We start from the raw sequence: 16601 nt of genomic DNA on the forward strand, positions 1-16601 counted from the left end.
GCATATTTTAGGAACCTTGACGAAACCATTTTAGCAAAAGCACATCACTGTTCAGGATAACTGTGATATGGCCAAAGTCACTTAATGAGGGAGGGAAAAAAAAAGTTCCTTCGAGACTATCAAAAATCTGCTTTCTGGCTCACAGTCCAAAGTCAAACTTTTCGGGGCCGGAGCAAAGAAAAGGACAAAGAGAAACCACCACCATTAGTGCCTGCACCAGAGCTATTTATTAGCGTCACTTTTTCTTTTTTTTTTTCTTAAAGATTTCATAACAACTGAAGTATGTACAAAGTCTTACAGCATTTACACACCATAAAAAGTTGCCCGTTAGCTGATGAAGTCTAAGGTAGCGCTGCTGAGAGGTTCAGAGCAGGACTACAGAGCAATGGAGCAGACGGCTACACGTTTCCCTCCCGGCCACCGCACCGCAACTGTCAGCTGGTCCACAGCTAACTGACCACCCGCAGGACAGGTTACTGGGGAGAATGGAAATAAGTCGACAGAGACCAAAGGGTGGAAGAGCTACACGGCATGGCATCTTGCTTCCACAGCTTTCTAGCGCCGTGACACTAGGAGGAGGAGAACATATGCAGGACAACACAATCGCACTGCTCAGATAGGGTTCAGCTAGGAAAGGAAGGTGCTCCCTTTGACCTGGGAGGTTCTGCACCGATACGGCTGGTGTCCCCACTCGTGTTCATGTCTTCCCATAGCTCGACCCTGCACAAGCCCCCAGCGCCCCTCTCCCGAAAAAACCAACAACACAGGGAGGGAGGGAGAGAGTCAGCATAGAATCAGTTCTTTTTTTTTTTTTTTTTAGAATCAGTTCTTGATCAAAAAAACAAACGACTTTTTTTTTTTTTTTTAAGACATTTAGTATCAGCTTTAGGATGGCCATTGCCACCAAATGATTAATAGTAGAACTTTTGGAATCAAGCCAAATCAGAACAGTATCAACAAAAGCCCCCTCCCCGCCTCCCCCCAAACTCTTAGACTTGATTACCTTCATGGTTTCTGATTGTCTTTCCCTGGGGTCAGTGTTACACAGGAAGCACCAACATTTACACACTTAAATCGGACACAAAACGTAGCACTGAGGCCCCAGCCATCACTTTAAAGCGAGTGGCCGGAGAACTCCGATGCGCGAATGACGACCGTCAGGCTCACCGCTTTCTCGCTCAGAAAACGCTGGCCCGGTTCTCTTTCGGGTCCGTCCCCGTTATCTGTCTGGCGGCGGATCCCACCGATCTCCCCCACTGTTTCGGCCTCACCCGTGGGCGAGTCGGCTTTTTATTTCAAAAAGATTCTACTCCCGACTTCAAAGCCAGTTGATAAAACTTTTAATTAAGACACAGTAGCGCGGGATAGAAAAACACAAGAACCACATAAATACCGGAGAAGTCGTACACCGTTGTCGTGTAAACAGTTTCGCTTAAGAGCGAGGCCCTAACCGGATTCTGGCCCGAGCCCCTGGGCCGGCGGCGTCGTGCTGGGCCTGAGCCGGGCTCTGCAGCGACAGGTGCACGCGGAGGCCGGCGGGTCCCCAGGTTGGCGGGTCCCCAGGTTGACAGGCATGCACCTTGGAGACAGTGCGACTTGGAGACGGTGCACCTTGGAGACGGTGCGGCTTGGAGACGGTGCGCAACGAGCAACACAAAGCGCAGCAGCTCAGGACACTTCAAGGAGACCTCACGACCTTCACAGCTCAGGACACTTCAAGGAGACCTCACGACCTTCACGCCCTCGGGTGCGCGGACAGGGACCCCCCCCCCCCCCCCCGGCCCCTCCAAGGCGCGCACGCCCGTCTTACACGTGGGAGACCTTCTGGGACTCTCTGGCCTGTTTGATGCTGTACAACCACTTGATGATCCTGGCGTTTCTCTCGATGGCGGAGATGCCGTAGGGCACCCGGTCATTGGCACCGTCCTCGTTCCTGAGGTCGCTGTTGCTGTCCTGAGACTGCTCGCAGTCCGAGCTGATCATGCTGGCGCTGCGGAAGTTGAGCGAGATGATGTCGGAGTTGGCCCTCGCGAAGTTCTCCATGCCCAGGTTCTCCAGCTCCTCGGGGTCCAGTCCGCAGTAGTTGAAGAAGCGCTCCACGTCCGCGTCCACGCGGAAGTACCTGTCGCTCAAGTCCGACTTGGAGCGCTGCAGCGAGGGCCTCCGGCTGACCCCGCAGGCCGGCTCGGCGGGCTCGGCGGGCTCGGGGCCCTTGGCGGCGGCGGCGGCGGCCACGGCCACGGCCACGGCCACGGCGGCGCCCTGGGGCCGGGGCGGCAGCGGCGGGGCGGAGCTGCTGCAGGGGATGGCGCGCAGGGGCCGGGCGCCCGCCGGCCTGCGCACGTCCGAGGAGCTGTGCGAGGCGTGCAGGAGGGGGTCGGCCGCCGGCTCGGGCCGCCTGCCCGCGTGGGCGCCCTCCTGCGCCGGGGACACCTGCAGCGCCTCGGCGAACGAGTGCCGGTGCGCGTCGGGCGCGTCGGGCCGCGGCGGGGGCCAGTTGCGCGCGCCCAGCTTGTGCGCCGAGCCCGGGCCGGGGCCCTCGGAGCTGTTGAGGATGTTCTTGAGGATCTCGAGCTTCAGGCTCTCGCGCTGCGCGCCGCCCTCGGCCTTGGCGTGGCCGCCCAGCACCCGCAGCGTGGGGCTGCCCAGGGCGCGCTTGGCGGCGGCGCACGCGGGGGGCCGGGCCAGCACGGCCGGCTTCACGGGCTCCTGCTTGGCGTTGATGACCTCCTGGCTCTTGACGTACTTGGCCTTGTCGGCCTCCAGCCGCTCCACGGCGCTCAGCCTCTTGGGGTTGGGCTCGGCCTGCCGGCGGAAGTAGTCGGGGCCCTTGTTGAGGATGCGCAGCGGCACGGCCGAGGTGAAGGTGCCCGCGGGGCTCACCGGCTTCACCATGCCGCCCGTCTGCAGCGTCTCCGTGGGCATGGCGGGCGGTCTCTCCCCGGCGGCCGTGGTGGACTCGGGTCTGGGCGCCTCCGGGTGCGCTGGGCAGACACATGTACACGAAGCACAAAGGGCGGCGGGCGGCGGGCGGCGCCGGGGCCGGGGCCGGGGCAGGGGGTCAGCGGGCGCCGCCGCGGCGCCGCCGCATCTCAGGGCTCCCCGCCGCCGCCGCCGCCGCCGCCCGCCGCGTCCGCTGCCCCCCGGAGGCCTCGAGCCACGAGCCGCCCCGATGGGCTGCGCCGCCTCCTTTCTTCTCCCCGGAGGATGTGGGAGTCTCCTCCAGGTCTTTGTGTTCACCGCAGGCAGAGCTGAAACACACAACGACCAACCGCGGGTTAGGAGGGGCGAGTGACATCACGGCGGCGGCGGCAGCCTCCCCGCCGCGCCCCCGCCGCGCCCCCGCCCCCGCCCCGCGCCCGGGCCCCGCAGCCGGGCCGGGCTGCCCCCGCGCGGGCCCTGGCCGCCGCCTCCCCGGGCCCGCCCCCGCCCCCGCCCCCGATCACGCCCGGCGCCTTCCCGAGCACCAAACCCGGGAAACCCTGCAGAAGGTGCAGCCGCGCTCCCCGCGCATCGCCCCGCGCTCCCCGCGCTCCCCGCGCATCGCCCCCGCGCTCCCCGCGCTCCCCCATCCCTGTCCGCTCGGCTCCGTCTCCTCCTCCGGGAGCCCGACCTGTGACTTCTTACTGCCCAATCCCCCGCTAACATCTGAAACGCGCGCTTGTGTTAACTCTCCCGAAACGGAGAAATCTGGCAAGAGATGGGACTGGCAGCAAAGATGAAACAACTTCGCAAACGCACGTTGGAGTCCTCCTACTCCTGCCAACCAGCGTGTCTGAGAGCATCTCCTCCCGGAGACAAGGCCAGGCATGGACTGACTCTTCCCCCTAACAAGGTTAGTCCTGAACTAAACAAGAAAACTGAGAAATACCTCCGGATGAACCTCGTACCTAGATAATTTGATTATAAAAGTGCTCCATGGTTGTTTTTTTTTTTTACCCTTAACGAGCAGAAATCAAAAGTTTTTCTTTGTGGTATGTAGTTCCCCAGATCCCCCCCAGGGAACGGAGAATAAAATCTTAGGAGGTCAATCACACCTAAATATGTTACTTTACAGAAAACTGGTATAATAGTTGATTATTCACGGCCTTACTAGTCATGGCTCTCTGAACAATCTGACCCCCCCCTGCCTCAACCAAAACCAGTCTAAGGGAAACATTTATGGATACCCCCAGTATAAATTTATAAGCTGTCTTTCTACTTAGTGCACAATAATATATGTAGCATTTTTCTAAGAGTAACTCCTCTGCCTATTACTGCCGATGGAGAACATTTGTGAACCCATCAGCATCCCAGAGGGTAACTGGTTACAGACCTTGTCAGCATCTTTGGTTAGAATTAGGAATATTAAGGGTAATATTTTCAACCAACATCAAATAACTAATTTACAGAATAAATATAGTGGCTTTACTATGAAATCATCTGCTCTCATGGTAAGAAAATGGAGAGTCTATTACTAACAAGCTTGGAGGTGGGGGAAAGGAAGCCTGGTAGTTCTCCCTTAACATCTTTTAAAACTTAAATCTCCAAATACACCCATCGCCATGTTTTGCTAAGAGACAATTCCGGTAATCTGCAAAAGGATTTGTTCTAATAAAAATATTTTCCTATGCGAGCCTTGAGAAGCCCCAAGGCAATTCCTACATAATGACTTCCTTTAATTGTGCAGTTCTATTATGATACTTCAATTTAGTTGAAAAAGCCACCTCCTCCCCCCTCTCATGAAGATTAAGCGAGATCCTTTCTTTGAACAAATTTTGAATGAGATGCCGGAGGGGAGCAGCAATTTCTCTGCGGAACCTTCTGCATTTCTTCATCCACCACCCTGGGCCCACCTGACTGACCGCGAAGGTGAAATGGGGTCCCCCTTCACTGAGGAGCTCAGAGCCAGAACAGGTAGCAGAGCCTGGGCTCAGAGGCAACCCCACTGGATCACATCCACAGTGCTGGAGAGAGGGTTGCCCTCCCCAGGAAGGGCCACGTTTTGGATGAGCTTCCCCAGACCCCTTCTCCCTCTAAATCATGTGGTTCTGAGGAGCTAAGAAGGAGTGGACTTTTTCCAATGTCAAAATGGTACATGGGACTATTGGCACGTGACTGCACACAGCTTCCTGCATTCACTCTTCTTAGGAAAACATTTCCTGAATGATGAGTTGTCCTTATCATATAAAGTGAACTGGCACTGATGCCCATGGTGGCCTGTATGACTGTCTTCCCTTCCAATTCCATCCTGCTAGGACCAGAAGTCCAAGAATCCCCCACCACTGACACAACTTCCCAGCATGCCCTGTCTGTTAAGATGGGCTCTGAGACTATCAGAACACTGAACACTGAACATCTACTGAACACTTCATAAAAATCGCTCCTCTCAACCCACAGGATTGATGGACACCAGTCTATTGACCAGGCAGGTGCATGTGTCAGGAAGCTGACAGTCCTGCTTTCACGCTGTTTGCCTTCTTCATGGAAAAAAGGGCGTGAAAATGGGTAAACAGAGGCAGATGCCCCCAGGAGGGCTCCTGCAGGAACTCCCAACCGCTCCAAGCCATCTAACCTTAGGGAGCAGTTTCTAGAACAAAACCAGTGTGAAGGGATTATGTTGGAAAGGTAGTGACCGTAACCGCTTTCCACTTCATTTCCTTTTCGTTCCGCTCCTTCCCTCTCTCTTTTGTCTGTCATTCCCAATTTCCCTAATAATTTTCAGCACACTTATATTTACAGATGACTGTGTTCAGAGTTTAAAAGTTTTAATCTGGACCCTTTGGAGAAGGACGAGAAAAATCATCTTCCTGGAAGAATGGAAAGTGTAAGACAATGCTAAAGAGGAACAAGTTGGGTGCCAGAGGATCTGTTTTAGCCAGCAAACTACCTACTTCAAAAATAATGAAGGTGGCTCAGGCTGCTTCTTTTTCTAATGCTTGTATAATTTCTAACTTCTCGGTCTTTAAAATTTTTTTCAATGCTTAAACAGTGCTGCTGGGACAGAGCTGTATATTCCCAGAGTTCCGGAGTATAGACTTTGTTACGATGTAGACCAAGTACGTTTGAAAAGGCTGGTCAAAGGGTAGATGACACACCTGGCTGGATACCTGGGGCTACATCTTGATGCCATTAATGTGACAGCCAGGAACTATGCTCAAGGAGCACTGTGGCACATGGTCTCCACCTACCCCCCCTCCCCGCTCCCTGCCACTGTTGCAGCCCCTTTCACCAGCCTCTGACACCCCCCAGGTGCGCCTAGGCTCTGATGAGAACAGGCCAGGAGAGGCTTGTGTTTCCTCATCTTCTTCCAGGGAAGCAGAATTAGATCTCAGCTGCATAGGATTCATAAACAACAGTAATTATACAGTCCTGCTTGATCCCTAAGAAGGGGGAACATAAGCTGGAAAGAGAGAGAAACTTTCACTCACAAATTACCTGGCTACATTCTACCCCATTTAATATCCATTTGAAAATTTCATAGACTAATAAAACGAACTGGAGAATGAAGCTTGGCGAACTGAGGTACAAAATGGTCCACTGAATCAGGGCCTGCCACGAACTCCACAGCAATCTGGCTTGGGGGGGGGGGGGCAGAGCCCCGCCAGCTCCTTTCCGATGGCGAAGTGGGGCTCCAGGGGTCACGGTTAGCTGTGCAGGAGTCCTGCTCCGGGTGGGGAGGCTGAAGGGGCCCAGTGGCCAGGGACAGTGGGGGCCACAGACAGTGACTCCCACTCACACTAGCAGTTTCTCAAACCTGAATGTGCCTGAGCATCCCTGGGGATGTCCTTGAAAGGCAGGGTCCTGAAGTGGATTTGGGGTGGGACCCGGGCTTCTGGGTATCTCGAAGATCCCGGGTGATGCCCAGGAAGCTGGTCCAGCCCTTGGGTGGCCAGGGGAAGGGGACAACAGCCCCCTGCTGTCAGTACAGCAGTACAGTACCCTAGGTTTCGAGCATCAGGTTAGAACCGAAACGCCTCTGGCACAGGAGAAAACAAGGCAAGCTCTCTTGCCTCTTAAATGAATTCCGGTTTGGGGCTTTGGAGACATAGCAACTAGAGAGTTCAAAACTTTAAAAACCAAAGTGGCCTGAATCTTTCCAACTCCAAACTTGCCAGCTGCTCACAGGGGCTGCTAGGTAACATGTAATGTTGGGAAGACCCAGCGCTCTAGGACCAGGAGCATTTGCAACCCTGAAGGCCGTTAGGGAGAGAAAATGAGCCTCAAAGCATATACTTTATATGAAAAATGCTTAAAGGCAAAGTTCCTGGAATCTAGGCACCAGGCACAAGGCGCGTCAAATGCTTCTGCAGTCAGGCTGATCACGGGTGGCAGTGGCCTTCCGAAGGGACCCCCCAGCTTAGGGTTGCCATAGGGACTGCCGCTCACCGTGGAAGTGGCAAACCCAGATGTCTGCAGAAACTCTCCTGATTTTAAGATTCATTTATGAAACACTGTGGGCCGGGTGCTTCTGGTAAGTAAAAAGCAAGCGCCAGTTGATGCTTAATTGGCCATTAAATTTTAAATAGGAAGAAAGCACTGCAGTTAGAGCGGGGACCCTGGGATTGAACGGAGTCCCAGATCCACCCACAGAAGTTTCTTAAATATGTGAAGACTGGCCATTTCCCACGTGTGTCACGACACAGAAAAGGTGGTAATGACACTGTCCATTGGGAGTCTAATTCAACTTCCAATCATCAAACCTCTCAGCGTCGTGACCTTGTCTGTGCCAATCGAATGTGTTGAATTTGGTGAGCTTGAAAACATCTTCGGGTCAAATGTTCTTGGCGGCAAATGACAAAAAAAGCAGCTGACCTTTGAGGTTAAGAAGGGTTCTTGAAAAAAAGATTTAATTTCCTAATATGCCTGCTCACAGAACACTGACGATATGTATAAAATTGTGCCATGTTGCTTTCTGATTTTTTTTTTTTTTTTGTAATACTATTTGTGCCACTGACTTGCTGGGAGGGTCACCCTTGCAGCTCTATTTTTAAATCCCACTTAAGGACAGAGAAACATCCTCGTCAATGAAGTAAAAATCCAGAGTTTCACTGACGATGTTAACTTTGGAATTCTTTACAAATGTAAGAGAAATGCCCTCACAATATAGGAGTGCTCACTGAATGATGGGCTGTGCTCAGTTAGTACTTGTTGATGGAGCAATTAAGTGTCAGGTGTAAAGAAACAGAAAGTCATGACAATTTAGAAAAAAAGATCCAGCATGCATATGACAAGTATGAACTGAATAATGCTGGTGACAAATGTGGCAGGACTGTCCCAAAGGTGTCCTTCCCTACAAACCACTTCTCAGAAGTCAGATGAAGGGCGGTGAGGATCTGGAGTAAAGGCACGGGAGGCAGGGGCATCCACTCTCAAAGAGGCTGTCTACTGAGTTCATGGTACATTCCAGAAACTTCAAAGACAGCCAGTAGCTGGTGTGGAGTGCTAGGGGGACAGGGATCAGAGACCCACCAGTGGAGGTGGTGGGGGTAGAGGCAGAGTACAGGGAGCACGCTGGAGGGGAGTGAAGCATCAGTGACATGGTCAGATCTGTATTTTTAAGAAATCCCCCTGGTGGCAGAGCATGGGTGGCAGGAGAAGGGAGCCAGAGGGACTGCCGAGAGGCCAGTCAGTACTGTAGAGGAGGGAGACCATGGCCGGGCTCAGAGCAGCCGCCTTTGGGTCTGGATCCTGCCTCAGCCCCGTAAAGGCTGAGTAACCTTGGGCAGGTTACTATCCCTTTCTGCCTCAAATTTTCCATCTCCAAAATGGGATGATGATAGTTCCCACCTCTTTATGGGATTGGAGAAGGCTGGATATGGGCACAGACGCTTTTCATTCACTAAACAATGATGAGGACGGTGTCTCTGGGGATGGAGAGAAGTGTGGACAATTTCAAGAGATGCTGGTGAGGTGCCACACTTGGCACCTGGACGGGGTGTGGAAGGCGAGGGGGTGTGCTGAGCCGACTCTGGGCTTCCAGGCTGACTACCGAGGAGCCGTTTGTGGTGAGCTACACACTCTCCTCCGTCCTCTGCATGTCAGGCCTGAGCCAAACCCAACGATGGCAGCTCCTCCAGACCAGCTGTGTGCTCGCACGCATCTGCCCGTACCTCTGCCTCTGATGTTTTCTGAAGCAGCAGGGCCTCAGAGAATTTGTCACCTTCATACACACTGCACCAAGTGAACAATCCCGTGGTTATCACAAAAAAATTCCATTTAGAAGCAAAATGTATTATAAATGATGTTTAGTTCTGTGGGCTAAAGGAAGCAAGGCCATTCCACTTGGAAGATACTCATTTATCCATTTTAGTTAATATGCCATGTTTTCATATTTCCCTTCCGAGTGCATACCCATTTGTACTCGTTTCTTTTAATGCTGCAGAGTAACTTGCAAACAAGGCAGAAGCAAAGGAGTGAAATGAGAAAAGTAAATGGGGAAGTCACCAAAAAAAAAAAAAAAAACCCACAAAAACAAAAACAAACCCAGGCAGAATTCGCACAGTACTGACTGAACAGAAACTAAGAAGCCAGAGGGCCAACCATCTGGAAGCATTAAGTCAGAACCACAGCCCTTGCAGGGGCTGTACTTTCTCAATTACTGGATGACGTGCCTCGTGCTTTCTTATCGTCCGGTGAATCCCGCTCATCTGTAATTCTGACGACTGAATCTTCTTCCCTTTTGTGACCTCGGAGTTGCTGTCAGCATCAGCTCCCGGGCTGCAAGTGACACGGTTTCTGGCCGGCCGCAGGATCACTCTGTGTATTCTTGGAAGCCAGGGGCTTTTCCTACTAACATTTCGACTTTTGATTCTGGTAGCCTCGTCATTTTTGCAGTTTAGTTTTTCAGTGGGCTAGAGGAGGTCTTCAGATTTGCCCTAGGTTTCCACTGCTTTGTTTTAATTTTCCACACGTTGGGCAAACCACCTCCCCACGTCTCAGCACTGTCCCCTGCCACGTGCATCCTCCACATCTGCGGGACAGAGACAGATGTTGCAGGGAGCGCGCAGAGGCGGGACAGGCCAACCCTCAGCTTTGGACGACTTCACAGATCCGGACGCAGAAGGGAGTCTGTCTCACTGGCTCCCGTACAACGTGCTGGGGCACGACGCCTGGGCCTGCCTTCCCATACACGTGCGACAGTTATTCTCCGGGTGGAGGCGGCACTGCGCTATGGAAACATCCTCCAGGTGGCACCGTGAGCTGAGCAAGGCTGGGGGGGGGAGAGCGGAGGGGGTGCAAACTGTCACCCACGGTGTTTCCTCATGTCAGGTGGGCAAACGAAGGCGGAAGGGAGACAACTTTGCTTTAGGAGAGCAGGAGCAAGGGCAGGCTCCAGCTCCCTGCTGTTGATGTGACGGAGGGCAGTGGCTCTGTATGCTTACCCTGGCCTCAAACAGGGAGAGGAAGCTGTGTTTCCACGAGTACAGGCGTGGGAGTTTCCAGGTCCGCATACGAACTTGGGAAAAGGTGGTCTGGGGTTATGGTAAAGGAATTCCCCCAGAGATTCACCCCCAAAGAAGCCAGCGGCCCTGCACCGAGGGGAAGGCTGTGAGCACCCCTTAGCGGTGGGAGGGATGTGGCTGTCCCCGGGAAACCCCAAAGAGCCCGCTCTGAAAGCCCCCAGGTCACCAGATCCCAGGTGTCAAGAGCCAAGGAGGGGAGCCTTGTGGCTTTCCCCTTCGCACCCCGCCTGCCCTGCATATTCGCACAGTGTCCCAGGACCTGTGGGAGAGGTCAGATGTGACACCTAATCACAAGTGGGAAAGGAGCTGGAGCAAGAAGGAGGGGGGAAGCCCACCACGTTTATTTCGTCCCCTTTGCCCAGCAGATTTTCCTCCTCCCCTTCCAAGCCCACACAGGCCTGAGCTGGAAGAGGGAGAAGCGAATTTCAACTGGAGGAGAGGCTGGAGTTCTCGTCCTGACAAATGCTGGACTGGGCTCTTTCATCCTGAAACTGATCTGAGAACTTTCAATTATTCAAGACGAACTGAAGAGGCTATAGGTCCCATCTGAGATTTCATCCCAGGGGTGGAAAGGAGAACTCGGCAGGGTGACCTCTCAGGGCCCAGAGTGGGGGTGGGGGAGAGTACCCCACTTCCTGTTTACCCATCATGAATCCTGGGCAGAAAACAAAAGGGTTCTACAGAGTATCCTTCAGGTGGCCTTTTGGCCTTTGGATTCCCGCCCCTCTTTGGTTCAGAGCCCAGGTCCTAGGGTCAAGGTCAACTGTGCTTCCTCCACAGCCTGGCCACTTCCCAGGGTCACAGATTACCTGTAAGTTTTACTCAAGCTCAGGGAACCTCAGTTTCCTCATTTGTGGATAATGACTCCTATACTTCCTAGGGCTGATGTGGGAATTCCGGGAGGTAATACACTGAAAGTGCTCAGCGTGGAATTCGGCACCACGTTTGCTCAGTAAATGTGAGCAGTTATTAAATTTCGTCCCCAGTGTCCACAACTTGGCACTGATAATCACCGTCATTAGATTTCAGGCTTTACGGTAACTGAATGATCTTTTGTCTTAAAATGATTCCATTACTCTGGAGCGACAGTGTGTGTGCACGTGCTATTTCTGTCAAAGCGGATGGACTATGCCGTTTCTGTCGGAAAGGTCATTCGCATGACCCCATTTTTATTTGAGTTACAGAGAAAATATGTGGTTTCGCATTTCAAAGCAAACAGTTATGAGTGAACCGGGCTAGAGTAAATAATAAAGCCATTATTAAAAATGAAATCAAACCTAAAATTGGTAGGAGAAAAATAGCAGGTCAAATCTCAATCCATGATGGATTCTCCAATGTCATTCTCCAAGGTCATTTAGAAAATGTATTCAAATGCTTCATTTTCATTTCGAAGGCAATCCATTATAAAAAATCTTATGGGTTTCTTTTAAAATGCCTTTCTCCTATCTAAGACAAAGAAAAGAAAACAGAACGGTGCATCAGCGGGGAAAAAAAAAGAAATCACATTTCTGGTTCAACATTCTTCCTTGGCCAAAGGTAAAGAAAATGTTGCTACAAGAGGGCCGCTAACTTGTTCCAGTGTGGGGGAGACCTGCCCTTTCACCTGAGATTATAGAAATCAATCTATAGCTGTAGCGTGTAGCTGGCGCCAAAAATCACTGGCCAGTAAAATGGCTTGCTTAAGGAAAATAACTACAAGTAATTAAAAAGCAGAGCTACTGGAATTCCTAATGAAAACCCACCAATAGGACTGCCTGCCTTCTCCAAACAAACATATCGCGATCCCAATTTCGAAAGCTTTTATCCTCTCCTAGAGAGTTTTATGCGGCTTTATGCTCAGCTGTGAGAATGTGGGAGGCCATGGCCAAATTCCAAGTGAAAGTTGAGTTCAAGAGACCACTGTCCTTTTCTACAGACTAGTACACTCAAATCACAGGCTTTAGAAGACCCACTAGTTACCGTGGGTCTCACTGTTAGCTGGATTCCCTAGTTAGGCAGACCAGGAGCCCAAGGATCTTGCAGGGCTCAACGATCTCACAGATTATGAACTCTAACAGCAATGTGTGTTGTTCAGGGAGATACTGCTAAGAGTGCCACCCCATCCATCCTCACGATTACTCCCTCAGGGCTGTTTGATCCCCCCTGGCATGGAGGCTAAGTACTTGTGAATGGCCTCTGAGAGCCCTGACCAGAATAATCCACCACCGTGCAGATCTGGGGACCCTGTACCCAGCTCTCCCCCCAACATCCATTTTAAGCATTTGCACTATGCGAATTGCCTTGTCCTTTAGCTGTGTCAACTTGTATTCTACAGCGACGGTGGCACATACGTACAGTAACAAAGATTAAGGATGGCAATACAGACCGAACCTTTGTGTCCGAAAATATTTTTCATTTCTAGGGATCAGCCTTTGGGGCAAAGGATATTTGCTCTCAAATACACATGAAAGTGTGTTAAGTTAAAATCATGAAACATTTTTCAACTTGAAGGGAGAGAAAGCAAAGCAGCATCTTTTTGGGCAGTGGACAAGTGCACTGTAAGTGGATTAGGTAAATTCCTATGTATTATGTTTAAAACTTAACCTGTTAACGATGACTATTTCTTAGTAAGCACATAGGATGTCCCCAGGACTGTTCTAATGCATCTTGCAGGTTCTTAAATTCAATCCTGCCAATGTCTCTAAAGCAAGTGTTATATGTCCCCATGTTACAGATGAAGAAACTGATGTCCGGATGGTGAAAGCTAAGTAAGATACTCAGCTACTGAGCAGGTGAATGATCCACACCCAAGTCTGTATAGTACACCTTGGCCCATCTCACAAGGTCCCACTGTCACTGCTCTTAAAAAGATACGTATGATGCATTTTAAATGTCTTATGTTTAAGTAATATGGCTAAGGAACTCACACTAATTATATTTTAGTTCCTAAAATCTACTCTTTTGGCTATTTACTGTTTAGCAAATAGGTATTTACTATTTACTGTTTACCTTCCTAACTTTTGTTAAATCAAATAACCATGCTATTTGCTAACAGCTTAAATGCACAAGCAGAGAAAGTAAAGTGTTTATAAATTGGGTTCCATTCATTAATTTTCTTTCTTGATACCGCTGACTGCAGATCTGTCAAAGTTAACTGAACTTTGATGAAAATCATGAGAACCATATTAAAAAGAACAACAAAAGCAAGGTAAGACTGCGATTTCATACTCTCTTACTACACAGCATTGGGGAGCAGGAATCACATGCATTTTATTGCTATTTCTAGAAAAGCTGCCAGCCACGCACATAGTAGGCTGATGTAAAATGCTAAATACCCAGGAGAAGATCTAGCACAACATTTTATATTGTAAAAACTCAAAGAAGATGTTAGATGAAAAGCTTGGGAAGTAAAAAAAAACTTGGACTAAATTGTTGAGAAATCTGAAACACTCAAAGTGCCTCCTTTTGATTGGAGGGTACGGGCAAGAGCACACAAATACACAGAAACTGTTCATTTACAACTTTCTGATCAGATTAGCACTGAATTCTGCTTAGAGCACAAATATGGCCCAAAGGGAAATAAGTACAAGGTAGAATTTTCAAGTATACCAACTAAGTTCACTTAAAGCAAACCAACACATACTGTTGCTCTCATTTGCCAAGGAGCACCCAGAATTACTTTCTATTTCTTGAATCACCCTTAGTATGGCAGCTGTTAGAACAACTAGTTCTTTGCCTCAAGTGTACTCAGAAACGACAACCGTATTTGTTCATTTTTAAGGGTTCAGGGTGAAATGTGGCACAACTAATAATTCTCAAAGTAAGATATGGAAGTAGACAGACGTCTAGTTTTGCAGCACGTATTTTAATTGTTAGCACGTAACGCATCTTACACCAATCATTTTCAAACCTAGAATGGCACAAAGGAAGGTCTCACCACAATTTGCACTTGAAATATTATTTTTGGGTCCAGGTGACAAGGAACTCAGGAATGACTAGTAAGTTCATCTGACATGCCCAGGCCCATTCCAGCTCTTGCTTCGGAGCTCCCAGCAACTACAGCAGCAGGCAGAAGGCCAAACCGTTGGCGCTGGTAGGCAGTTCAGTCGAGATGTGTCTGGAGGCAGGCTGCCATTAGGAGGGAGGAGGAGATACTGGTGACCAGGATACATCTGGGTGTGTGGCCACAGCCCTCTCCCACCTGGCCATCCTCACCTACTGCCAGGATCCCCTCTTCCTGGCCACGCTCTCTGACGCCCACTTCCATAGTCTTCCCCCTGCCCTGGAACCCCAAACCCTCCTCTGCCACCCTCTCCTCTCCCACCACACACACCTGAGGACAGGTTGCCTGATTCTCATCCACCCTGCACCACACTTCACACAGGTGACAACAGAGTTCAGAATCTCTTGCAGGGACCCTGTCTCACATGTGTCCAGTTCAGGATGTGACTCCGCCTCAGTGTAAAAGAACAAAAGCTAAAACTATCAAAAAGGCTTTGCTTCCTTCCCCATCTCCCTGCTCCTGCTGCCAAAACAAACAAAACAAACCACAGCTGCTCGCTTGAGGGGCTCTCTAAGGATTACAATAATGCAAATCTATAGTAAAAGTCATCTGATAAAAACCTAAAGAACTACAGACACTGCTGGATGGACAAAACGCATCTTCCATGAGCTCTGAACACTCTGCCTTAAAAATATACTCACATACAATGAACTTTTTTTACTCCCTTCCTTCATGCTTTCACTTTAAAATGATGCTACCTGCCTCCATCCTGATTAATTTTAAGCTTCTCACTCCTGTTTACAAAAGAAAACGGACTCATTCAAAGTGGTAAAAGGGGGGAGGCTTTTTGAAATAGGTTTTTTTTTCCTCAGTCCCTAGCATTTTTTGGTTCATTTAGTAAGAAAGGGAGTTTTCCATTATTTTTTAACAAGAATTATTTTGCTTGTGCCAAAACGTGGTGGCTGTTTTCTTTCGTGCTTCATGATCTCTCAAGTTTTGATCTGCGGCATAGTCACTAAGTCTAAAAAGAGAAATAGAGCAGCAACCATTTGTGTGTGTGTGGTGGTGGTGGTGGGGAGGACTCCCTTTCCTCTGCCAGACCTCAGGCCAGATGGGATGGATGCCTTATATTTGTCAGCCTTGCCCAACAGGTATCATCTGTCCTAATTAGCAGATGGGGAAACTGAGGCTTAGAAAGTTTAAGGGACTTGCCTGAAGCTGGTCAGTTGGAAGAAGCTTGTTATCAACCTGAGGTCTGTCTGTATTCTAAGCTTGTGCCCTTGCACTGCTCTGAACAGTCATGGAAACATCTGTCCCTGTGAGGAGTGAAGAGGGGCTGGATCTGGACATGAGCCAGAAAGGAAGGGAGGCAAAAGAACAGAGCAGGCTCCCAAGTCACCACCCCCAACCATATGATGCCAGGCCTCAGGCTGCTTTCATAACAAAACCTCCTTCCTGCTGTGGTAGCAGAATCTGTCGGGAGAAACTGCAGTTAGCAGTGTTGGTTGTGCCAGAGGATAACACAGTGAGGGGGAATAAGAGACAGGAAGATGTTCTTAAAACTTTGTGAGAAGGCATTCATAAAATACAAAAGATTGGCCCAATAAATCCAATTTGTGTCAGTGACAATAAAAACTCGTTTTGGTAAGACTCTCTAAAGGGATCTCAAAATTTCACTTCACCCTCCTTAGTGGAAAATGATGATACCAATATCTTGCTAAGGAAATCAGACTGTCTTCTTAACAACAGAAAAAAAAAAAAAAATCTAGCCACCACCTGATGAGATAAACACCAAACTCTGTCTTGATGAAGCTTGAGCCCATCTCTGGGCTTGCCCATAAAAGGGCACCAAAGAGACTCACTCGATATGACAAAGACAGTGTTCTATAACCTCCCTGCTCTCAAGGGAGCAGACCCCTAAGGGGACATGTTTAAGCAAGTTTATATACACAGAAGGTCTAGAATGCAGGAAGCACCAGCAGCATCCTGGTTCATTCAGTAAATGTTTACTGAGCATCTACTATACGCCAGGCAATGAGCAAAACGAACAGCATATATGGAGCTCACCGGTATGGCAATAAGCTAGAGAAATAAAGAAAGTACACGGTCCGGTTAGGTATAGTTGCTGAAGATTAGAGGAGAGCAAAGATGTTGCAAGGTGGAAATTACCCGCT

At 50.0% G+C, this 16601-nt stretch overlaps 1 protein-coding gene across 8 annotated transcripts in view; it reads right to left on the reverse strand.

Annotated features, from left to right (window-relative positions):
• Positions 1–204: 204 nt before the first annotated feature.
• Positions 205–16601, reverse strand: part of FAM110B (family with sequence similarity 110 member B) — a 224030-nt gene continuing 207633 nt past the window's right edge. For 5 of the 8 annotated variants that reach the window (XR_011996651.1, XR_011996652.1, XR_011996650.1 and 2 more), the window contains one exon: positions 3112–3251. Coding sequence is in view for 2 of the 8 variants with exons in the window: in XM_072734697.1 (XP_072590798.1) it covers positions 1807–2925 (1119 nt within the window). In the remaining 6 variants the exon portion in view is untranslated. Of the gene's footprint in view, positions 3252–14237; positions 14553–16601 lie in introns of those variants that run through there. The other 3 variants (XM_072734697.1, XM_072734698.1, XR_011996654.1) reach the window with 2 other exon arrangements.

This window comes from Vulpes vulpes, chromosome 13 (genome assembly GCF_048418805.1).
Source record: "Vulpes vulpes isolate BD-2025 chromosome 13, VulVul3, whole genome shotgun sequence".
NCBI classification, from domain to species: Eukaryota; Metazoa; Chordata; class Mammalia; order Carnivora; family Canidae; genus Vulpes; species Vulpes vulpes.